Source organism: Parasteatoda tepidariorum, chromosome 1 (genome assembly GCF_982258835.1).
Source record: "Parasteatoda tepidariorum strain Cologne lab strain chromosome 1, Ptep-v5.0, whole genome shotgun sequence".
Classification (NCBI taxonomy): Eukaryota; Metazoa; Arthropoda; class Arachnida; order Araneae; family Theridiidae; genus Parasteatoda; species Parasteatoda tepidariorum.
In genome coordinates this window covers 71,577,017-71,603,313 of record NC_141755.1, presented here as the reverse complement: position 1 = coordinate 71,603,313, position 26,297 = coordinate 71,577,017, and the positions used below count along the sequence as shown (strand labels likewise).

The 26,297-nt window shown below is 29.0% G+C and overlaps 1 protein-coding gene across 2 annotated transcripts in view; it reads left to right on the top strand.

Annotated features, from left to right (window-relative positions):
* Positions 1 to 26,024, top strand: part of LOC107445377 (uncharacterized) — a 177,142-nt gene extending 151,118 nt beyond the window's left edge. Inside the window, exons 36-41 of one of the 2 annotated variants that reach the window (XM_043039898.3) lie at positions 2,013 to 2,159; positions 3,797 to 3,851; positions 7,557 to 7,658; positions 13,281 to 13,370; positions 19,750 to 19,827; positions 24,432 to 26,024. In XM_043039898.3, coding sequence (XP_042895832.1) covers positions 2,013 to 2,159; positions 3,797 to 3,851; positions 7,557 to 7,658; positions 13,281 to 13,370; positions 19,750 to 19,827; positions 24,432 to 24,640 — 681 coding nt within the window. In that variant the 3' untranslated portion in view covers positions 24,641 to 26,024. Of the gene's footprint in view, positions 1 to 2,012; positions 2,160 to 3,796; positions 3,852 to 5,866; positions 5,969 to 7,556; positions 7,659 to 13,280; positions 13,371 to 19,749; positions 19,828 to 24,431 lie in introns of both variants that reach the window. The other variant, XM_043039897.3, reaches the window with a different exon arrangement.
* Positions 26,025 to 26,297: the final 273 nt, after the last annotated feature.

Genomic DNA, 26,297 nt, shown 5'->3' with positions numbered 1-26,297 from the left:
AAACTGTGAAAACAGTATTTGTAAACTTTCTATTCTTTATTATTTAACATTTTTTAATAAAAATATAAGCAAATTAAATTCCATAATATTATTTTATTCCATTTCTCTAACAAAGGAAACTAGGGAAGTGTGACTCGCCAATTTCGAAATAAACTAGTGGGATGTATGCCTTATGAGGAATAATTTTAGGGGGCAACATTCGTTTCGGCCCATAGAAGGTCCTGTGAGGGACAAAAAATAATTCCATATATAGAAAAATCGGTATTTTATTACTTCAATGCAGACTATTAGTTATTGTAATTATCTCATACTCCAATTAATTTTGTGGTACTTTCACGTATTATATAATGCATGTTTATTGTCAAAATGGATTTCGAAAATTTATATATCCGTAGTTTTTCAGAAAAACCTGTTAGGTTAATTTTGAAAAAAAATATTGACATCAAATTTTTTAAATTTTTTCCAAAAAATTTTCCAAATTAATTGGAGTATGTAATTACAAATCAATTAATTAATAATTAATTAATTAAAAATTAATTAATGATCGTATAATTGATTTGCTACTTTTGCTTTAATTTGTTAATAAGCAAATCAATTAATTAATAATTAATTGGAGTATGAGACAATTACAATAACTAATAGTCTGCATTGAAGTGATAAAAGATCGATTTTTCTACATATTGAATTATTTTTTATCTCTCACAGTACCATTTATGGGCCGAAACGAATGTTGCCTCCTAAAATTATTCCTCATAAGGCATACATCCCACTAGTTTATTTCAAAATTGGCGAGTCACACTTCCCTAGTTTCCCTTGTAAGTACTTTGATCTTGTAATCATATTTCAATAATATAAAAAGTGATTTCGGCAAAAATCTAACCAATCTTAATAAAATAAGATGATTTAAACAAGGTTAACTTAGTTTCGGGTAGGAAAACTTTCAAAGAGAAAAAAAGCTTTAATTTATAAAAAAAAAATACTTTTTTTGACAGGTACTAACGTGCACTTGTTACAATCTAGGGGCTACTTGAGTATGTAAGGTACATTTTCCAATGTAATTGTTCCAGCTGAAGTGTACGAGAAAAAACAGAAATTGATAAAATAAGAAGTCATAGAAGTTTTTGTGTACAAAAATTATAATTTCGTACTTGCACTCACTTACGCATTTTGCATACATAATAAGAAGTGTACATAAAAGACATGTAAATGTACATTAAAGTAATACATTTATACATTAAAACACTTTCAACCTTTGAACTATTCATTTTATTGTCAATTTTAATCAATTTAAGTAAGAAACAATGTCTCACTAGTTTAGATAGCAATTTCAAATGCGTGAATAGACACAAGTACAGAATTATACTTTTTATGTCTGAGACCAATATAACTTCTACACTATTAGTCCTTTAGGCTCGGGATTAGTCTCATTCCATTTTGCTTAAAAAAACATCGAATACAATGCTTTGTTTGGCTGTGTAAAGGGTAAATTTACTTTATCCCCTTTAATCACCCCCATTTCTTTCAACAAAAGAAAAAGGGGGAGGAGTACAACGAAGATTTCTGGCATCTTTAATAATAACATAAAAAAGCTTTTTATCAAAAAATACATTGGATATCAATTTTTTCCGCAGAAGTACCCTTTTGTGCCATAATTACTGAACTACTATGATATTCCTTAAAATTTACAATACGTTGAATTTTAATTTGTTTCAGTATTGATTCACTTCTTTACAAGAAGTATAGTTTACAAAAATGTATCTATATTTTTTAATTTCAATTTCATTAAAGTTGTACAGATTTTTTTTCTTTAGTAAAGAAGCCAGCTAAGATCCAAAAAGCCTAAATAAAGAGTTATAGTTATGAAATGATCCATTAATATTAACGTCAAATTTATTTGAGTCCAAAATTTATGTTTTTTTCTCGTTTGTCGAAAATTCAGCATTTACTTATAACAATATTATTTTTTAACTGGAAATCCAGCTTTTTATTAGTAATGCATCAAATCTTTTTAGCCTGGTGAGCGTGGTGGATCAGGTGAGAGAGGACCGCCTGGATCAACTGGACCTGTAGGCATGCCAGGATCTGCTGGTCCACCTGGAATACCTGGTAATCCCGGTAACAGAGGTGGACCTGGAATGCCAGGATTGCCAGGACCTCCTGTAAGTTACTTTAAAAAATTTTAATCACTTTGTTCATTAACTTTTCCCGCAAAGTTGAGTAGTAAGAAAATAATTTTTTTGATATATTTTTAATACTATTTAGCATAAATGGCTATAAAACTGGGTTTTCAAATTATACAAAAATTAAACAATTTGTGTAGCAATAAACGTAACATTTAGACACAAAGCAAAAAGTAAAAATATCATGAAAGAGTTCAACTTTTAAATATTCTTTTTATTTAAAAAAAATGGAGTAGCATTTTTCGAAGTGCAACTTCTTTTTAAATCAAGAAAAGTATTAATTTAATAACTTTTTTATAGTTCGCCTTTTAAGTCCCCAAAATTTGAATTTCGTACTTGTTTAATATCCAATCTTTAGTTTAGAAGTTTGAGTCATTTGTATTTTACGCGTTGTACACTGCGTTGTTCTACTCTGAAAAATTACTGTAAAAAGTGGCACTTCGTATGCATCGTCTACAAAATTAATTTTAACCGAAAACTGTTATACTGTAACTTTTACAGTAATATTTATTTAATTACAGTGATTCAGTGATTTTACAGTAAATATTACGGTATGTCAGCGAGGGTATTTTACGGAAAAAATACAGACACTTTGGGGGCAATATTTGTCACAGTGAATAACTCAGAAATTTTTTACAGTGTACTTATGCTTCATTATTTTAACTTCAATTGCATTAAAAAAAATTTCCCTTAACAGCAGAAATCCATCTTTAATGTGCATACACTAATCTTTCGTATGAATTGAATAAAAAATTTGTTTCTACTGTTTACTGCGATTTTCAGTGAAAAAGCATTTTTGCTACGTGTATGACACAAAGAAACCGCTTAAAACATAAAATTGATTTATATTTGTAGAACAAAACGAATAAACGAATCGATTAATAAATCAGCCAGTTATGAATGAGTAACTCATTGAACGATCAGTGAATTAATGAATGAATCATAATGTCTACAAATAAATAATCAAATGAAAAACTCAGCATATTTATGAATTAGTGAATCATCAACGTATAATTGTAAAAGAAGTCAGCAAAATGACCTAAATCAGCGAATATCAACGCATTTGTTAATTCGCTTCCTTGTCCATTCATGGATTTGTTAACTTAACACTTTTGGCATTTATTGTATTACTGCCATGTTGATCTCACCATTTAATTTTTCGCTGTTACGTAGATTCCATCATTTACTATTAAACTAATTCATTAATTTATTGATTTGATTATCCATTAATTCTGAAACCGATTTATTTCTTCATTCATTGCTCAACGCATATATCGATTCGTTGATTAATAGAATACCTTATTCTTGGCTATTCTTAACTCATTGATTTATTAACTCATTGATTTATTAACTCACCTTAACTTAACCAAGAACATGTTTTAATCGAAGATTACGGTAAATAGTCGAATTAAATTTCAATTCGAAAGAAATCAGTAAGAACTAGGAATTACAAATTGCTTGCAGACATTTTGCCTTTTTACTAGTAATTAAGCGTAGGTACAGATTCAGTCTATTTAAATTGACATAATTCAAATCATGAATACATAAATTAACGAATTTTTATGTACTTATGAAATTTTAGATAATTTCTGATTAACCATTTTTGATATTTTTAGGGTCGAGGTTACACGGAAGAAGAAATGAGAGAAATATGTGCTTCTGTTCTTAGAGGTAAAATTTTTGTATGAAACACAAGATTTACAAAATCTTTTATAATAATGCAAAATCATTCCTAAGCGTATTTTGCGTAGTAAATATATTATTTTATATGTCCTTGGGCATAAAATTAACTTATTTATTACAATTTATTTGTTATATTTATGACTATAAATATAAAGTAACTCAATTAAATTTTTTTTTGTTCTTTAAGTTTCAGCACGTGCTGCTCGAAGTACTTATTCTGTATGTATAAAGCAAAGAGTGTGAAAGTAACACTAAAAATGTCACATAAGCAGAGATACTATAGATTCAGTTCTATAAAATTCGATACTTGTAATGCTATTATAAACATCACATATATTTCTAGCAATTTAGATTCAATTAATTCTTAAATTTGTAGTTAATCCTTTTCTCATTAAAAATGACCTTATTTTCTTTTGCCGGGTAGGCTCAATGGAGTGGAAATTAAATTCTAAAAATCGATATTCTTTGGGTGACTGCTAACTGATTAACATGAAAATTAAAGTTCGCTAACCATTTGCCTACGGTGCTTGATAGCACCTGCTATTCTGGATCATCAGCTGTACCAACCGTAAGGAAATGGTTAGATTTCTTTCTTAAATTTATAAATCATTAATTTATACAAACAAGAACATTTCTCATTGTTAAAACACAAACTATGAGTTTCGTCACTGAGGAAGATTCTTGTTTATAGAACAGAAACTATATTTTCTAGTTCTGCTTTTATTCTTTTTTTCTTTCTCGGACGCTGTTTTAGTTTTGTTTCTCACCTTTATGTTTCCATTTTGCATTGACAACTTAACGTATTTATATTTCAAATCACATTTTTTTCTTCTCACGTCTTCTCATTCTGGCAAGTCTTGAAAATGGGTGACAATTTTTGAGAGCTTGAAACATGGCTGTTATTTCCAATTTGTATATTTTTGAAACGAATGAATTTTTTGATCATGTGATACAGTATGTCCATTTTTGTACCTGTATCTGTGTTTTATTCACGTTTTTTAGATCACGTTGTTCATGTCTAACAGAAAATATTCATTTGAAGTCCTATTTTATTCTTATTTGCCTTATTTTTCCATTTAAATTAAATAAAACTATGTTTTTTAATCATGCTTTTAAATAATCTTATACATTTCTTTACCTGGTTAAAAGTAAATCAATCATGTTACATTACCGTTTCATCACAGAACATCACAGAACAATGTTCTACGTTTCAGATCCGAAACTATAGTGTGGCTGTTTATGTGATTATTTATGCTCTTTCAAAATTTTTACGTACAAAACAAGTATGACCCAAAGTTTAACTCTTTCATATTTGTTTAATTATTCTACATCAATTTTTTGAAAAAACACTTAATTTCAATCTTAAAGTAACCGTAAAAAATAATGAACTTATGAGAGGAAAAAGCTTAAAAATTAATGAATTGGGGTGTTTACGGAAAAATGAGGAAAAGTTTTTAGATCTTGTATTGATTAAGCTAAGCAAAGAAAAATAATGAGTATTAAATTGTTGTAGAAAGCTCATTTTGTAGAAAGTTTCAAACAATAAGAAAAGAAATTTTTGTCTAAAAAAATATAATTTTAATAAATTGGAACATTATCAAGATTTGAAACAAAATAAGTAAGAGAGATTTTATTTCAAGTATAAAATTTTAAAAAAATTAATGTATTTTGATTAGATCTTCATGGAAGAAAATAATTTGTGTTTTTTTTAATTATTAATTCATAATATTTATTGTATGTGTATGTTATTGTTAGAAAGAAATATTCACTTAGTCTATACTTTGTGTGAAATTGCGAATAAACGAATATGATTATAATAGAAATAAGCAAGGAATACGAACTATTTTCTTACAATTAATAATTAAAAATAAATTTCATTTTTTATATACTCTTTTTTTTAAAAAAAGATATTTATTCTCTTCACTGTATCACTATATATGCATTTTTTGTGTGAAAAATATTTAGTTTCTTAATTTTCTATTGCTCTCGATGAATCATTATAGAACAATTAGCAGAATTAACAGCCAAATTAAGAGGTCCTCCTGGACCCCCGGGTCGTGGAAAGCCAGGACGTCCAGGTCCGCCAGGTCCACAAGGTCCTTCAGGTATTACATTTTCTTAAAAATGACTTTAAGGAACCATTTTTGTTTCAGGATGAGCAGCAGAAAATGTTTTTTAAATATCACTAAGATAGGCTTCAGATTTCTTTTTTCTGATACATCTTTAACTACAGTCGCACGGAGCATGATTTCGTTTATTCCTTTCTATTTTCTGTTTCGTACTTTTCAATATACTCCAAAACTCTTTTGTCTCTATGCTTTCATCCTTTTTATAAATATTTCTCTTACTGCTTATATATTAGTTTTTTTAATTTGCTTATAAGCAAAAAGTGCAAAAATAAAATAATTTTTTTAAAGCCATTACAAGTCTTAATGTGATTTGGAATATTCCTACTGATAATATCAAGAAGTAGATGCATATGATGAAAATGGCATTTCGTCCTAAATCAATAGTATTTTGCTTTTAAAAATTTGAATCAGTTTCCAAACACATCATGCTAATTTTTTTTGCAGAAGTTTAAGCTTATTTCTAAAGTTTAACACTCTATAATATCGTAGTATATCATATTTTGTAGGCTAAATTTGGATGGTCTTTTAAAACTATTCACATATTGGACGCAAAGTCCAGTCTTTCCAAACCAGTTACATTTCGTGTACTATTGATTGAACATTTTTCTGAATCAGTGATATTTTGCGCAGTAGTTTAGTAGTTTAATTGGTAGCATCCTTTTAAAACAACCTTTTACTTATTTAGGCTCTGAAATCAACTTAGAATATGATATAACAGTAGAAATCTATATTAGAATAACATTTGCCAACCGATAATCCATCTTACGTAAGAAATTTTTAGAGACAGGTTTCATAAAAAGATCAACTAAACTATTTCTAAATTTCTAACCAGATCTATTTTAGCATATGCAGCTGAAACATGGCCAATGGCTGAAATGATGAAGAACTACCAGCAGTTTTTGAGAGGAAGTGCTTAAGATGTATGTTTGGTGGAATTCAAAGTGATCTGGCTGAAAAAGATAAAGAACTTTTTGCAGTTTTTGAAAGGAAATGCTTCAGACTCATTTTTGGTGAAATTCAAGATCATGACATCTAGAGGGAAAAGCAAATAGTGGACAATACAAAATCTACAAAATTTCGGATATCAAAAAATTCACCAGAACTTGAAATGGTCATGTCACGTTATGAGAATGCGTGATGCACCACGAAAAATACTTTTTTAACCATACCAAAAATCAGTCAAAAGAGAGGTCGTCCTAAACTCAGATGGGCAGACTTTCCGAAAAGAGACTTGAGACATTCTCAAAGAAACCTCATGAAAACCCAAGGCTAAAGATTGGGCGGCTTGGAATGGAATTCTAACGAAGGCCAAGGTCCACACAGAGCTATCGTGTCACTGATGAAAGAAGGAAAACATCTCAAAAGCTTTAACTTCTTCGAACTAATCTCGAACTCTATTGATTTATCGTCACGAGCTTATACGAAATAAAGTGAATCTTTTGTCTTCTGTGTACCTGCTTCATCTTGGTTAACCTGTAAGGCCTGGATGTCTTTGCTGCCCACATTTTAACTTGCATGATTCATTTCTTGCATGGCTTTATGTTTATTTCTTTTTCCTTATCAGATCGGTTCCAGGAATTGGTTAGTGGTTTACGTGGTCCTAGAGGCTTTCCAGGTATATCTAAACCTGGTAAGCGAGGAAGGCCCGGTAAACCTGGAATACAAGGTAGACAAGTTTCATCAATATATATTTTGAGTGTATTAACAATTGAACTTTATTTAGATGAGTACATTATTAGGCATTATTAGAGTTACCTTACACAACACGACAACACGTTATCTTACAGAACAACACGTCATTATAGAATCTATAAAAATCCACCTTATGTTAATAACAATTATTATTTTTAAAATTTTTTTAACTATTGTCCCCTCAGTGAACACGTTATCAGCGCTGTAGAAATATTTGTAGGAATGTTATCCAATGCTAAACTGTAAAAATTGTGGTGTAATATCTCTCTAAATATGATGTTGATGTTGAACAACCCAAATAATTGTGTAACGGAACACTTTTTTCGGGGTTAACACCAAATCGTAAGCTCATATACGATTGTAAAGGTATAATTTAAGTCTAAACTTTTAAAATTGAATAATCACCAAATTGGATAATTGAATTGAATAATCACCAAACTGTCTCGCTTTCACACCATACGAGAAGTATTTTTACTTACAAAAACACCAAGCCTGGCACTTGGCGAGCTTTGAATATCCAGAAACGCTAAGTTGAATATTACGAGCAGTTTTGTTACTCTCTGGAATAAGCTGGCAACAGTGTGTTTTAATTCTCAAATCTGATATTCATCACTAAAATCAAAAATCCGTCACTTTATATGCATATATGCTCTTAGTTGTGTAATAAGGAGTATTGTATTTTAATTTTTAAATCTCCGAGAACTGTATTAACTGATTTTATAATTTCTATTCGTTTCCGTTCTGTTAAGCCTAGTTCGAATATATCTTAAGGTTCTTTCAGTGCTACGCTGATATAAAAACTAAATTGATTTACACATATTTTTTTTAAAGAATTATTGTATCTATGCATTCTAAATTAATGATTCTTACTTTATTTTGTATTGCAAAAATAACTTCTTAAATGATTCTTAGATGTTTCTTATCTTACTGTAATTACAAATTTTACTGTAAGAGAAAAACAAAAATGATGGCTACTTTTCAGAGCAGTGTAAAAGAACATTGGTATAGTGAAACACTAGATCAATGAGTTATGTATGACGCGTCACTACGTAACTTAGGTGAAAAGTAATTGCCACTACTTATACCCGTGGGGATACATTTTTTTTACAATGCATGGACTGGCATCATTCTGTTTTTTATTTCATTGCTTGTGAATACGAATAAAAAAGCGCCCTTTCAAGACGGCGTTATCTGAGATGGTTCACCTTATGCCATATAATATATTTTTTTAAGCTTCCAAACCCTTGGCTTCTCATATAATGCGTTATTATAGTTAAATATATGCCTCTTATCAACATTTAGGAATTTCGTTAAGAATTTTAATGTATGCTATGCAATGACATCGTTAAGTCTATTATCTCATAACTCGCTAATACGGCATTGAATGCGATTATGTGGCGGAGCATTAAACCTAGAGTGCAAGTCTTGCGTTAAATTAATTCTGAAATGATGCTTTCACTCTGAGTATTAAAATTTTAAGTTGGAAAGCTGAAAATTCCTTAATTAGATTAATTCCAATACAATGAAGCTGCTGCTACGTAGCTCCATTTAGCAGTTATTTTATAGTTTATACAGTTTATTTTGTTAAATATCATTCGTGGGAGCTTAATATAGTAGTAATATTTTTATCTTAGCATATTATACCTTTTGATTGCGATGAATTTGATAAGTTTTTAAAAAAATATCAATAAGAAATAAAAGAACACTTCTAAATTCGCAGAATCGTTTTACAGACTTTCGAAACTGTCATATTCGCAATCTAATTATCGGAATTATGCAATATGGATTTATATAAACTTACGTTTTTTTTAAGTTTAGGCATAAAAAACTTATTACTGATGATTATATCGGTTTTTAAACGCTGTTGGTCTTGAAAAAATTCATCAATTAATCGAAACAAATGTGACATTTAGTTTTATAAACATGGAGTGTATATTTGAAAAAATTTATAGTGAAATGTACATTTATGCCTTCAAAGTTCGGCTACATTAAATTTATAACTGTATTTTTATTATTTTATACCAATGTTATACTGGAAAAAAAAATAATTAGAACTAATGTAAAATAGAGTTTTATAAATTTATGTCTTTGAAATTTGGGCATAATGAATTTAATGGTGTATTTGCATGTTTCAAATGCATGTGTGTTGGGAAAAAAACTTATCGGAACTAATTTGAAATGGAGTTTTAAAAGCTCTTTATATTTACTTATTATTATTACTTATTAACTTTTATATTTTTTTAAAACAGATGTTGGTCTGAAAAAATAATTGGGTCCAAAGTAAAATAGATTTTTAAAACTTATGGTCTTCAAATTAGGCACAAAAATTAATTATTATTTTTGTATGTTTTTAAATGTAAGTTGGTCTGAACAAAAACAATTTGGAAATAATGTGTAAATGATTTTTATGAACTTATGTCTCTGAAGATTGTGCAAAAGAAATTTACTGATCTTATATTCTTTTAAACAGATATTGGACTGAAGAAAAAAAATAGTTTTAATGTAAATCAGATTTTAAAAATTTATGGGCTTGAAATTTAGGCACAAAGAATTTATCACTGTTTATTTTTTTTAATATTTTTAAACCTAAGTTAGTCTGAACAAAAACTAATTGGAACTAATCAGAATTAGAGTTTGGTAAGCTTATGCCTTTGAAGATTGGTGACGAAATATTTATTACTGCTTTTATTTATTTTTAAACTTATGTTCTTTATTTAAAAAAGGAAGCGGATTTTTTTTTTCAAGTGAGAATTTATTTATAATTTTCATGAGTAATGAGTCATTATAAACTATAAAAATTCCTGATCAAATTATGGTAAAAAGTAGTAAATAGACTGGTATTTTTTACCGTAAAATTCCTTTTTACCGGAACATGTCACTACACAACAAAACTGATGTATCATATTTTTTTCAGTAATAATTGAGTAAAATCACTGTATTCCTCTTATTAAATAAATTAATATTACTGTAAAAATTACGGTACAATACATTATGTTTTAAATGGATTTTACGGATGACGCACACAAAGGAATTTCAGACTTTTTACTGTGTGACATCTAATAATGATTATTGACGAAACCAATGAAAAAAGTCAAAAAAATCAAGAAAGAAAAACAATTATGCGAGATTGTGAGTTAAGGCGTTATTAAATCAATAGTGCATTAATTTACTGCTAAAAAAATAAACAATTAATGCATTATTTCATTGTGAACTGTTAAATTAATGACAAGACAGCATCGTAGTCCAAAAAACCATCCATTCTTTTCCAAACAACATTTTTTTTTTGTGCGTATACATAATGAAATACCAGACGATCGTAATCATAACATGATAAAATAAAATAAAAAACTCTAACCTTGAGCACCCTTCATATAATCCGGATTTAGCACCTTCTGACTATTATTTATTTGTCTTCCTTAAAGAAACATTATGGGAAGAAAGAATTTCATTAGATGAAGGAGGTTGAAGAATTCTTTATTGATGTCCCATTGTTTTATTACGAAATAAATAAAAAATGTCCTAATACGCTGGAAAAGTCTAAATATTAAAAAAAAATCTAACAAAATAAGAGGAATAAACAAAAAGGTATAATTTGTTTTATTGTTTAGTTACTTTCTTTTCATGATTCATTTGAATATTCAGATTTGAACAGGAATAATTTGAACAGTCAGGTACAAACGTAAATTTTTTAAACATTCAATTTAAACATTATTTATTTAAATATTATATTTCATTAAAATTAACCGAAAGGCAAATGAAATACAGTATTTAGAGTGATAACCAATACCTGTTTTTACTAGCTCAAAATTATTAATGAAATATTTGAGTGTACATGGATTTGTTGTTGAAGTTATAAAAATTATTGCTCTAAATCAATCACAAAAAGACATTATAGTGAGACCGTAAAATATCAATTCATTACAAGCTTTTTAAAAGCTATTAATTTGGACATTTCTCATTCATTTTTTTTAAAATTTCATTTCTAGACTGCTTTCTAGACACCATTAGGGAATTCTAGATTACAAAAATTAGAGAGCTATTCGATTCTTGGATATTTTAATTACTCCTTTCTAAAAAAAAAAGTTTTAAAAAAATATAAAAGCATGGAACAAATTAAAAATAAAGATTATGAAACAGGCAAAATATAATACTTAAATGAGGAACATGACTCTAGGGGATGAAATAGTAGAATTTTTTTAATCTACTTATACTAATAAAACACTTAGGTTATTTCTCGGTGTAGTTTCATGAACAGCAAAAAAAAAGTAGGAAAAAAACAGAAGTGCTTGCTTCTCTCTAATATTTTGGAAGAGTGATTTTTGTTCATATTTCTCAAAAGTACCTAACCTTAAATCTTTCACTGATAAAATTGCAGATCAAGTTTTTAACCTAATTGTTGGATTTTGTTGAGAGCAAATCAGACTGAAAGTCACGTAGAACAAACTGAAAACTTAACTTTATTTAAATCAAAAAGAATATAAAAACAATAAGATGTTGCCAGGACAGGAAACTCAAACTATCTAACTAATCTCGAACTCAAACCTCAACATCCTCCCCACCCTGGTCGACCTCGAGGGGGATGACCAGAGCTACCGGACGGGTTATATTGTGACCATTAACTCTCAGCTCACAGGATCTTATTTTTCCATCTCGTCCTTCATGCAAGTTTACCACTCTAGCTTTCTTCCACATGTGACGTGGTCGGACATCTTCTTGTAGAAGTACAATATCGCCAATTCGGATGTTAATGATATTGTCCTGATTACGAACTTGATGAAATGACCGCAATTGAAGCAAATATTCCTTAGACCATTTTTTCCAAAAGCAGTCGAGTAAGTCCTGCTGCTGCTTGTAGAATTTTCTTAGCTTTGTGTTGTAATAATTACTGCCAATTTTGCTTCAATCAATATAGTAAACAATATGGTTCAAAACTGTACCAATGTAGTGGTGTTCTTTGGAAGACTATTGTTATGTTTAAATGTTAATTTCAATTAAGATTATTTTTAGACCAATTTTCCACTGTGGCGCTGAACCAAGTACCAAATTTGACAGTAAACCAAGTTTCAGATGAAATAATGAATTAGATTTAGTTTATTATTTTTTTACCGATTTTTCAGTGTGACGTTGTACTAACTATTAAGTTTAACTGTAAACTAACTTTCAGATGAAAGATTGAGTTTAGTTTAATTTATTGTTTTTTTTTTACCAATTTTCTAGAGTGACGTTGAATTAATACTAAGTTATATTGTAAACCAATTTTTAAATTAAAGATTGAATTATTTTAAGTTTATTACTTTTTTCAGACCAATTTTTGTGATGTTAAAACAAGTTTGACTGTAAACCACCTTTTTGATAAAAGATTGATTTGAGTTTAAGGTTTTCATTTAGATTTATTAGGAAAGCAGGACGAAACGTATATTTGTCAATATTATAATAAGAACATTTTGTGTAACTTATTCTTTATGCAACATTAATAAAATATTTCTTGAGGTAAAGAAGTCTTTTTGGTTAAATATTTAGACTTTTCTTAAATGTATTTTTGCAGAAAAATGTGTAATATTTATACATATTAACTGCTCTTATGTGTAATTTATAGGCGATCCTGGAACCCCGGGACTGCCAGGGGAACGAGGTTTCATGGGACTTCCGGGTATGCATGGACCAACAGGACCTCATGGACCAAAAGGTAAAATTAAATAGCATATAAAAAGAATTTTAAATTGGAAAAATGTTTTCAGGAGAAAAAAATTGTTTTTAATTCTATTTTTAAAAATAATGTTTGTCACTATGTATATTACGCTATAGGAATATGGATGTACAAAATTATCATTCAAATATGAGCATCCATTAAGAATGTTATTATAACTTGCAATCCAAATTTTAAATATTTCTCCTTCAATAAGCAAAACATTTTTTCTCTAAAAGATAATTAATTTTAAATAGTCTTTGTAAAGAATATTAATCTTGTTTAATAACCTTTGAAAATGCTTAATGATTCTCTAAATAACGTTTTCGAAAGAAAATTTATCACTTTTAATAACCTTTGAAAATAGTTATTTATCTTTGTTATTACTAATTACTTTTGTTCGTGAGATTTTATTTATAGATTAATATATGTTTTCTTTCTTTACTGTGCGAAAAAGTTTTGAAAAAAGTTTATGATTTTTTTTTGCTTATTCTTTAAAGACTACTTACTGATTAATGTTCATTAAATGTTTTATTTTAATTATTTATACCCTTTTCATTATTTATACCACTACTGTCATTTGTAAATGGTTGAATTAAACTTAAAATATATTATCAATTAAACTTAAGATCTCCAAGCGCCAAATCTATAATATATCTGTCTAATTCATATATCTATCTAATATAACTATCGATCCATAACTTAGAAATGTTTCAAGCAAATTTTGTCTCAGATTTTTTTTTGTTAGTGATTCTAAGTAATAGTAAACACTTAATGATATCCATGTACACTAAAATCAGAATCTGAATTTATATACCCTAATTATCTTGTTTTTGTGTTACATGTGTTTCATGTCATAATGACTGATGTGTTTTCGTTTTTTTTTTTCAGAATAAGAGCTTGTTTTTCATTCGAAATTGATCTGTTTTATCAAAGAAACGAAACAGAATTTTGCTTTTATGCTTCTCTCCCTTATAAGAGAAGGCTTAAAAAAAAAGAGAACTTAAATATTTATGAAATGAATTGAAATTACTTTTTAACGATAAGGGATAAGTTCAAACAATTGATTTATAATGTTAGTAGAAATAATACGCATAATAATTTACAAACATAAATTCATTTAAAAAGTTTCATAAATAATTCTAAAGATTTAAAAATATTTTTACCCTTAACGTATATTTGATATTTTAAGTCTCTTTATTCAAATATTTGTGGACTGGTTTGGCATTTAATGTCAGAGAGAACCTTTAAATTAGAAGTTGGTCTAAAATTGTTTATTATTCTCTCTATTGGTGATAATACTCTTGGGGATAATCTTGGTGATAATACTCTTTATTTGTGATAAGTTTGTGGGGAGAGTTGTTATCTACAATGTCAACCTTCATCTATGAAAAGGTTGCCCATCATAGAATTGAGTTAACATGTCTGACATACTAGTGAATTGGAATCGCATTATTGTAGTGGTAGACACACTACAGTACTCCCCTCACCAGAATTATATCTGTGATAGAATTCGATGAACGAGTACTAGCAGTTGATTCATTGCTGTTTTGTGAGAAACCGGTAAAGCTGTGTTAAGATCACCATACTTTTTGTTGATCGTGAGAGCTGTATTAAGTTCAGGGTCGTAATTGCTCCAGTGTTGCCATTAGCAGTCCAGTGTATGCAGGCTGACGTTATGTGTGATCGAAACTGAGTAGCAACAGAGCGAGGTGGTGGACAATGTCGTAGTCACAAGTATCACGTCAGCTATTCAATGTGGTCAATCCATCAAAGCAGGCATGTTGAAATCGAAGAGGGAGTTTCTGTCAAGGTAGGCGTGTTGACATCGCGTCCGAAGGTCACTACTTATCTTTGGTGAGAAGGGTTGCTTGTATTAAATTCTGCATTTTAGGTAGATCAATCGTCAAAGATAACTTTAATAAAATTTTTACAACTAAATTAAAAACATCTTGGATTATAGTCAAACACGTAGAGCAAAAGAATCGACGTAAAACAAAGCGTAAAAGAGAGTAGAAACAAACTTTTACGATGATATATATACATTTCATTCACTTGAAATTCTGTTCAGTTCGTTATACTTCAGGAAGAAGATTACAAAATATACATTGATGATATATAAAAGTTTACAGGTTCGACAGGTCCCTAACTTTGGTACTTGAATCTAGTTTGTTGATTACACCACAAATTCATGCAATTTATGTATAATGCTGATAAAAATAAAATTATTTGTTTTATATAAGTTTACATAGAGAGTGTTATAAATAATTCTGAAGACGTGAAAACATTTTTAAGCTGAATGTAACGTACATTTGATATTATAAGACTTTGTTTTCAATTATTTGTGGACAAGTTTAGCACTTAACGTCAAAGAGAGCTTTCAATATAGAAGTTAGTCTATAATTGGTGATTATACCCTCTATCAGTGGAAATACTCTTTTTTGGCGATAATTTCTGACCATTTAATTATAATGCTTGCTAGTAGAAATAAAATTATTTCTTGAATATAAGTTTACTTATTGAGTGTTATAAATAATTTTGAAGATATAAAAATATTTGAAACCTAACGTTTGAGAGTTAAAAACTTTTCCTGTACAGTGCACAAGTTTCGACCTTAACGTCAGAAAGAACTTGTAAGTTAGAAATTTAGAACTTTTTTTTAACTTTAACCGATTTAATACGTAAGACAGTTCAGAACTTGTAAGTTAGAAATTTAGAACTTTTTTTTTAACCTTAACCATTTTAATATGTAAGACAGTTCAGAATTTGTAAGTTAGAAGTTTAGAACTTTTTTTTAACCTTAACCGTTTTAATACGTAAAACAGTTCAGAACTTGTAAGTTAGAAATTTAGAACTTTTTTTTTAACCTTAACCGTTTTAATACGTAAGACAGTTTAAATAGGAAAATGTTTCTTTTTTATAGCAGTTACTATTTTTCTTTTAAAGCTAATAATTCTTAGTTCAATAAACTCTCACTAGTTGTTGTAACTAAGGTAAAAGTGGATAGGACTAATCACCAAAATTAACAAAACATCATTTAATTAGCAAAAAACTGTATGTTTAAACTTGCCAATCCCCTAAAAAGTAATATTAAAAATTCACCAGTAATAAAAATTTAAGTACATCAACATATTGAAAATATAATCGGAAAAAGTACTTCCCATTCTCTTCATTTTTTATTTACATATTGTTTTTGGTTTTGATGCAATAATTTTGATATCCAAAATTTAATGATCCTTAAAATTTAAATATTGAACAAAATTATTTAGAGCACATGTCATTAATAATAAGTCAACAATCACATTGTTCTAAATACGTATTAAAAGCTTGAACATAATTGAGTTTATTTTTTTGATATTTCGTATAATAATAAGCATCTCCCTTTTAATTAAAAAAAATCGCGTTCCAATAATATATTACAGAAAATATTATGTTTTGTTCAAAATTTGGTTTGCTTAAAAATACCAATTGAAAATAAAGTTAGCATTTCAACTTTTTTTCTTTCATTTTTACGTTCATTCAATGTTTTATTTTTCGATTTTTGTCCATGCAAGTAAAAAAGTTCTAATACATAACCGAAACTTGCAGAACAATAAGGATCTTTTTTCTAAAACTTTAGAGAGCCATTTATATTTAAAGAAAATTAAATATTTATAATAAGGAAGAGAGTCAAATATTTTTTACTAGTCTGAGTAATCAGAGAAAAATAACATAAAACCGAAAAGTTACTATTGCTGTATTATCCTGCTGAGTTGAAAATTTATTAATTATATTTAAAAATAAGAATATTTTTTCAAGTAGTTGAATTCTTAATGACATAAGTAAAAAGTATACTTGCATATTTAAATATTTTTTTATCTTAAACTTTAATGGCTAGAAATTTAAAGACCCCTGCAAAACGCAATCCCTACTACATTGTTAACTAGATCATTTTTCCAATAAGCGTTTTAAGTATGCTGTTGTTTTTTCTAATGCCACATGCCAATAACAGTAAGCCTGATTAGTGAAACCAGACGAATTTGAGGCAGAGAGTGCATTTCTTGTTTTTAAGTGGCGCCATCTATGGCCAAGAATAAGACTCAGCCACACACACAACACAGCCATATGGCGTCACACGGTCATTGGGCGGACCCATTCACACATTATTAATCCACAGATCGTACTTTTAATTACTAACTGATTAGCCCTCTTGGCTATAATATGTAAGCAGTTGCACGGAGCTAAGTGACTTCATCAGGTAGACTTAGTTGGTGCGATAAAATTCTGATTGTTTAATCGTATTAGGTGACAGCAGTTAATAAGCGGTTTTACTCAATGTTAACAGTTTGATTACTGTCTTATTTATGGTTATTTCACTGTTTAGTTTGGCAGAATAACAATTAAATAAAGTGTTATTTACCCATTTTTTCCGAAAAATTTTTAACAGTGAGAATATTCTTCTAGCAAGTTCTTTAGTTATTATATCATAAAAGATTAATTATTAATCATTATTATATAAGAAGAAATAAGCACTTTATTTCAGATTTCTCAACCGTTGACTGCACATAAAATAATATCTTAATAAGCTATTTAATTAACAGATTATTGTAGAAATCGTAACTTTATTTTAATTTCTGCCACAAATGATTTTCAAATAGAATATTCTTTTAATAAGTTTTTTTTAACTGCAATAACACCATTGTAGAAAGAAACATTTAATTTCAATTTCCTCAGCCTCTGTCACCTAAAATATTCTACAAAAAGGTTTTTTTTTTCTTTATTGTCTCATTGAAGAAAGTCAATGCTGTTTTTTTTTTTCAATTTTCTCAATCACATTTTTATTCAAATTTTAATTTAAAAAACGCTTAATTATTTTTACGTCAATAGCAGTTAAAGTTTATACAAGTACATTTGATTTCAATAATACTAGTTTTTATTGTCAAATGACGCTTATTTATTGTTAGAAAAATTCTGGAAATAAAATACCGTTTGATTATTTAAATGATTCCTTTGCTGTGACATCGATAATGATTCGTTAGAATTTGATTGCTTTTATTGTTATATTTTCTTAAATATAATTCGTTTTATACACAGGGCGTTATATTAATTGATTAACTAAGCAAAAAACCAGCCCTTACAAATTACCCGTAAGAAATAAACACAATAAATTGGATTATTTACTAAGAATGTTTGCAAACAAATTAAAACTTTTCTCAGAAAATTTTATAAAAATGTTAAAAATTCAGAATTTCTCTTTAATGCTAATAAAATTAAACAGTTTTAATCTCTAAACTTAATTTATATAACCAAATAACTAACTTAATTTAATTAATTTTATTAATTAATTAACACATTGCTGACCGGTAACTTTTCTGTGGAACGGATGTGGAAGTAAAATAATATATATACAAACTTCATATATAAACTTTAAAAATTTTTATTTATTATTCAACTCTTAATATTTCTTTTTAGTATGATAAAAAGTATAACAATCACCTACGTGTAATGGTACACCACAAGTTTTGCAAATATATCGGGTTTCGTAAAGGTATAATAAATTGGTAGAGAATTAAATAGTAAAACTTGAAAAATAAGGAAAATTACGCCTACCTTTTAAAATAATCCCCACGAGATCATTGCTAACAAGATTGCTATGACTCGTGACCGGTCACCAAAGTGTTAACTAAGTAAAAAACAAGTGCTTAAAAATAACCCGGAAGCAATAAATACTATAAAAAATGCATTACTATTAATTACTAGGATTGTTTGCAAACGTATTAAAACTTTTCGATGAAAATTAGAAAAAAAAGTTACAATTCTGAATATCTTTTTAATACCTAGCAAAATAAACAGTTTTAATCACTGAACTTTTCGTTCTTATTTAACTCACTATTAGATGCCTCAGAAGAAAAAAAATTCTGAGGTTTATCAGAACTTAATTACAACGTTAAATACCTATTAAAACTTTCCTCTGTGCTCTAGTTGATTTCGTATTAGTTCTGAAACTGAGATTCTCTTTGCCTAATGCGTTGAATAAATCATCGTTCGTCTAATCGACTTTTCATGAAAAATCACTGCCATTTTCAGAACTTTTCTGGAGGATAAAGTTTCCTTTGTTTCTTCAGTCATCAAGCGAACAATATTCCTTAATCCTGGAGAAAATTAAATGAAGATAAATATTTATAAGCCCTTAGAGAGCGAGAAAAAGGTTGCTTTGTTCGAGATCTCAATGAACTTAATTTTGAAGGTAGAGATTTCGCAACGGAATTAATGACTTGGCTGCAACAATTTATCGCATCTTTGTACTGTCAGATAAAAGTAATGGTTGTAGCTCATTTCAGCTATTTTTAAAGCTCAACAAATTTGAAAACTCATTATTTTTATTCTTTTTCTTCTCCAGGTGAGAAGGGTGATCGAGGAAATAGAGGACCAGAAGGTGTCGGTATAGAAGGTCCGATGGGCTTGAGAGGACAGCCAGGTATGTTAAAACCAATGCAATATTTATTCTTTTAAATTACACAAATAATCCCAAGAAACTGAAGTGGTTAGATATTACTTGATTTAATTCGCTTCAAAAATTCGCTCGAAATAACAGTCAACCAGTTTCAAGCGCTCACAAACAGACACCCATTCTCAAGACTTGCTAAACGGACGTGATTAAGAAGAAACAATAGCGTTTTGAAATATAAAATGTGAAGTTACCCTCGAAAAATGGAAAAATAAAGTTGTGAACAAGAAAATTCTTAGAGTCCAAGGGTGGAAAATTAGGTTAAAATGTATTTCCACACGCGATAGAGGAACTAATGGAGAGAAATTAATGGTGAGAAACTAATGTCGTTAACAAGAGAATCAGCATTCATATGAATAATCTTTCAGTTCTTAGTAAAAATTTACAATAGGGTCCCCCATTTGTTTTGGCAATTTTTTATGTTCTCACAAAAAAAATCAATGAAAATGACTTAAAAGTGAGATTTTTAATGACAAGAAACTGCGATAGAAATCATAGGAAAACGGAAGATTTTATAAACTGGAAAAGCTCCCAGTAGCAGTACCTACTCCAAGGGGCACTCTATTGTTCTCGCTATCTCAGTTTTTTTATATATATTTTTTCAAAATATTAGGGGAATGCTCGCTATCACTCATCGAACCCCGAAACTGATTGCTTTGTTAATACTTTTCGTGTTAGTTTTATTTAATGCCCAATTATTTTTTCCTCATTTTAATTAGATTAGAGGCTAAGTTCACTGCCACTATTCGTCACCAAGCTTCGCAACTTCTCCGGTTGCCATTTTCAGACCAGTATTCTTCGCAAAAAACATTTCGTACTGTCTAAAACGCATTGGAAGAATTTCTGATAAATCGACCAGAAATAAAGATAGAGTAGATTGATAATTAAAGTTTAAAAAAAATTAACTTTACTATTTAATTACATTAAAACTAATTGAGAAAACTAATTAATGAGGTGTAATATCTCAGCTTCTGATATACGTAGCAGGTAAAGATCATAATTGTACTGCTAATAGTTTTCATGAAGCTGAAAAAACTCAGTGCAAAATAAATACTTCTAGCAGAAAACCTTCAAATTCGACAAGAAATAACTTTACTAGTTTTTATCTTATTTACAATATGTTAGAGGTTACGCTTTTTATTCGCTGTTATATTTCAAAGAAAAATCTTGAATAGTGCATCACCCGTAAAACCATAATTGTTTCAGAAATATTTATTTAGTTCAGTGGTTTTACGGTAATTATTGCGGTAAAAATTTCAAATGTAAGATTTTTTTGGTTTCCTAACAAGTTCCGGTAAAAATAGGTTTTACGGTAAAAAGTACTGGTAACCTAGAGTAATAACCAACCTAGAGTAATAACCTGGAGTAATAACCTAGAGTAATAACCTGGTAACCAAATAAATAATTAGTCTCTAACAATGAACTGGAACTGAAAAGTGGTTAAGGCACTTAACTGTCGTTATGAAGAACTAGGTTCTACTTCCGGCGATCACTTGAATCTTCAAATCAATGATTATCATCTTGAGCTTGTAGTAAAGGTGGCTGGTTTGCAAAAACGCTGACTAAATTGTTACGCATTGTTGGTCTCGAAATTGGAAAGCCTTATCCATCGTAACTCCTTACTGTCAACCATGGGCGGATCGTGAATTTGTGGGGCCCTGGGCTGAAACTACTTAGGGGCCCTAATAGCCATTTTGTCAAAAAACTGTTTTCTATAGTGATGTAGATAAGTATATAAAGAAAAATAGGACAATAAAATAATTTTATTTATTTTTTATTTATTTATTTTTATTTGTGTATATGAACAGAAATTGACAGGTTATGTGTTGTTATGTTATATAAATTATAAAGCAACCTTTCTGCATTTTTGTGCTGCAAATTCCTTTATTTGCTCATCACATTGTAAGTCCTTCGTTAAATCACAATTTATGGAAAGAACTGATAAATGATTTAGTCGATGGTTCGACATTGTTGTCCTATATTTGTTTTCTATATATGACATCCTGGAGAAAGAGCACTCCGCTTCACAGCTAGTGATTGGCAAAGTTAAAAAAATCTTTAAGATAGTACAGCAATTTGGGAAAACATCAACAAGTTTCTTTTCATAAATTAGCATAAAAATTTCACTGCAAGAGGTGTAAGACTCTGGCTTGGACTGAAGTAAATAAGATTTTAACTGAATGCACTCATTCACTAAATGCTCGTCTACGTCATCTGAATAATAATCAACAATATTACGTACACTTTCCAGATCTATGTTTTCCATATTTTTGTCTGGCGAATCCATTAAAAATTTGAATTTCTTGCTATACATCTCAAGACTTGGCTCCTTTTAATTAAATCCATGATCAGCTTATCTAACGCAACGCTTTTCTTTATAAAATTTTTCTGCACCGTATACTGAGATTTTATCTGTAGACTTATCTGAAAATTTTGGAGTAATGCGTCTCTTGTTTATGACATTGTAGTCTATTCCCACACTAGTACTTAATTTTTTAGCATTCTCTTCGTATTCCTTTAGCTTCTGATCTGATTGGTGCCTTAAGTTGTTCGCGAAGTCTTTTAATGACACAATTAACTTGTTGCCTTCACAAATATCTAAACCAGGGCTCCGTATTTTTTTATTAACTAAATTAAATCTCCCCAAAATTTCTTCCCAAAAAATAATCAAAATTGCAATATCGAGTTTCGCCATGCTATTGAATAAATTTCGTGCCTCTTTCCGGAAATCAACTTTCTCATCCTCATTTTCGCTGAAACTTTCGAAAATTTTCATAATGTTCTCATAATTATTTTTCAAAGCTTTAACAGCATCATAGTGACAAGACCATCTGGTCTGGCTTAAACTTTTTAACGTAAATTTGAGTTTTGTTTCACGATTTAACCGTTCCGACCTATGGGTCGAAGTAGAAAAGAAAACGTATATTTTTTGCACTACTGCAAAAAAGTTCACAATTTCGATTGCAACCTTAGAAGATTCTTCACCAACTAGGTTAAGGTAATGCGCAGCACATGGCACATAATCTGCGGATTTATTTTTTTGTTTTAGTAGTGCTTGTACACCATTGTAGTGACCCGCCATATTAGCAGCGTTGTCATAAGATTGTCCCCTACAATTAATTATCAGTAGTAGTCCATTTGTTTCTAAAAAGTCTTGTAAATAAATGTAAGCCAGAATGACTACGGATTTTAATGAAGGATACACATCTTTCATACACTTTCCCCAAAAAGGTACGATATTATCGGTTTTGGTCGCAGCTCTCGTTGTTCAATGTGTTCACGAATGAATGGATCGAACTATGCCAACAGCTCCAGAGCACCCATAAAATCACCATTATGTGGAGACCAAATACTTCATCGGAACCTCCAAATGCTAAGCCCCTTATACTTAAAAATTTGACCACTACGATAACCCGTTTTAAGACATTGTGATAATATGTGTCTTTTCTTAATTGCTTCTGAAACTGCTTGTCTAAAACAGATCTATTTTCTTTTTTTGTCAACCACACTAACATTGATTTCTTATGTTCATTAGAATTTTCATGATTTTCAAAAAACAAGTTCCTATGTATTTCCAATCAGAAAATCTGGTTGTGTATTGAGAAGGGATTTTAGAAAAAAGTTTGCCAGTCAAACAAAAAACAGTACCAACCCTGGTTGAATAACATAATCAAGATCTTTCCAGTGATTGACTATTTTTCATTTTCTTAATGAAATACCTATTTTGAAAATGTTCTGTTTTGTTCTTTGCATTTCTTTATTGAAGCTGAATATATATTTTTCGGATCTTTATTTTGAAAATTGTAGCTATTTCATTCTCGTTTTTATGTTCTAATTTGAAAAAAGTTTCAGTTTTTGTACATTTCTTTCTTTCTTTTTCTCGATCTAGCTGTAATTTCTGTTTCTCAGCTCCACTTTTATATTTTCTACCAGACATATTGTAAAAGAAGACTTCAATATTTTTCTGAAAATAAACAATGAACTTGATAATTTTCTAGTAATAAACAGGGAACGAGATAATCGATGTAATATTGTTCTTCACGTCAAATTTTAATACTTTGTAATGAGTGCAGTAATTCAGAAATTATCATTAAAAATCGATTAAAAAGTTCATTTAGTATTTAAAAAATACATTAATAGAAAGAAAAGAAAGGATTTATAATTCTTTTTACTTACCAACTAAGAGCAGGAAATCTTTTCTTATACTGATTATGTACTTTCAATTATAAGTAAAATACAAGAAAGGTCCGGTCTTTATAACTTTTTGGTTATCATTTATTAGTAAACTTAACAAGTTTGTCACTTTGACTACGAGAACGAAATATCACCTATTGTTTTCAGTGGGGACTGGGGCCCTTTGTATCCACGGGGCCCTGGGCTGCAGCCCAAAAAGCCCTTAAGTAGATCCGCCCCTGCTGTCAACCTATCTACTGTGGAACGTACGTGAACGAAACGCGAAATAACAATCATGAAAAAAAGGGCGTGCATCGATAGGCGCGCATAGTAAAAATTCTCCTAAAATGTAAAAAGAAATCAATATGTAATAATAAAATAAAATAAACTTGTTATTTTAGGTCCTCCTGGGCCTCCGGGAGTAGGACAACCAGGACGTCCTGGAGATAGAGGACCAGTTGGCAAACAGGGTATACCAGGAACAAGAGGTCCTCCCGGACCACAAGGACCACCAGGATATTGCGAACTCTGCAGTTATCAAGGTGCTGATATAATGACTGCTTTACAAGGAAGAGGACCTCCAGGACAAGATAAAGGACCGCCAAATTAATGTTGCCAAGTAAAAAAAATTAATCATAATGAATATGATTACGAACTAAAAAATAAGATAACAAGAAATATGAAAACTGTGCAAATGCATTAGTTTTTAATTGTTTTTATATTATAATTTTATATCGATTGCTTACTAAGTTAATTTATTAAAACCCTATGCATTTTATCATAAAGTTATTGAATGTATCATCTGTTTCCAAATGTTGAAATTATTATTAAAAAAAACAAAATGAAGAAAATTGTCATAAAATGTTTTTAATAATTGTTATTATTTTCAACCAAATGCAAGGTTAAAAATTTTCAGAAAACGTGTTCAGCTTTTTCTAGCGAATTTTATTGTGTAGTAAATCAAATGTTTCAAAACGTGAGGTCAGTTCTCATTATTACACTAAAAGCTTTGATTGAAAGAGAAAAGGTAGCTTTTCTGACCATAGTTAACAATACTTTTAAAGGTTAAGAAAAAGTAAGCTAAGTATTATGAATTTTTTTTTTTTTTTGCTTGAAAACTGATTTATTTTTTATCGCTAAACTAAATATTTAAAAATTATAATTTAATTAACATTTAACATATATTTAGTGATATGTTAAGATATACATGTGATAAATGTACATGCTTATCACTGCCACATATATTGTTATATATAACTCATGCATGTTATATATATATAACATGCCTCAAACATGTTAATGAAAATTTAGCTCTTAATTTTTTTTCTGTGTTTGTGAAATTTAAAAAAAAATGTTTGAGTTATTTTAAATTCATGGTAATGATTAGTTTCTTCTGTAAAAACTTTTTAAAATTCATTAATTTTAATTTTTTTTCTATTGAAAAACCTATATTTATCTTGATTTTACATATAATTTTACTTAAATAAATGCGATTATAAAATAACTCTATCTGCAAAGTCTACATAATCCTTTAATCACAATAAAATTTATTTTTAATTCCGATTCTTTAAATTGTTTAAAATTGTATAGCTTTTTAGAACATTAATTATTAAATTACTTTCTTTGTTAATGATAAGAAACCCAATTTTTTATTGACCATGTAAACTTTTAAATGGGTAATAAGCCTTTAATTGCAAACTGATATCACTGTATTTAAAATTTAAATTACTTCATTGCATTTATATTTCAAATGCCATTATTTCTCTTATGAATTAAATATTTTTTTTCTAAAATAATGTCAAAGTAAGGTATCAATTTTTATTTGTTTGATCCATTTACCAATATGTGAATTCGATACTTTTCCTTATGTTTCATTTGTAATTGTGACTTTTTGTAAATACTCTATGTTTTATGTGAATGTGAAATGTTAATGTGTAACACATTTAATAATATTTTACCCTTAATGCAATTTTTACAAATAAAGCTTTTAAACTGAATTTGTACATTCTTATTTTTTAAGTCATATTCGAGAGCTTCTTTGCATATGCCTAGTTTTTAATCATTCAAAAAATACTCAAAACTGATGTTTCTAATATATTAACGTTAAAGCTGCCCAAGACGAAATTCTTGATGGTCCCATAAAAACATTTTGATGGTTTACGTTTCGTTCAGTGCGATTTATGGTGGCTCACAATCATTTGATGGTCACCCTCATCCAGCACTTTCCATTATGCGTTGATGGTTTTTGATATGCCAACAAGCTTCCA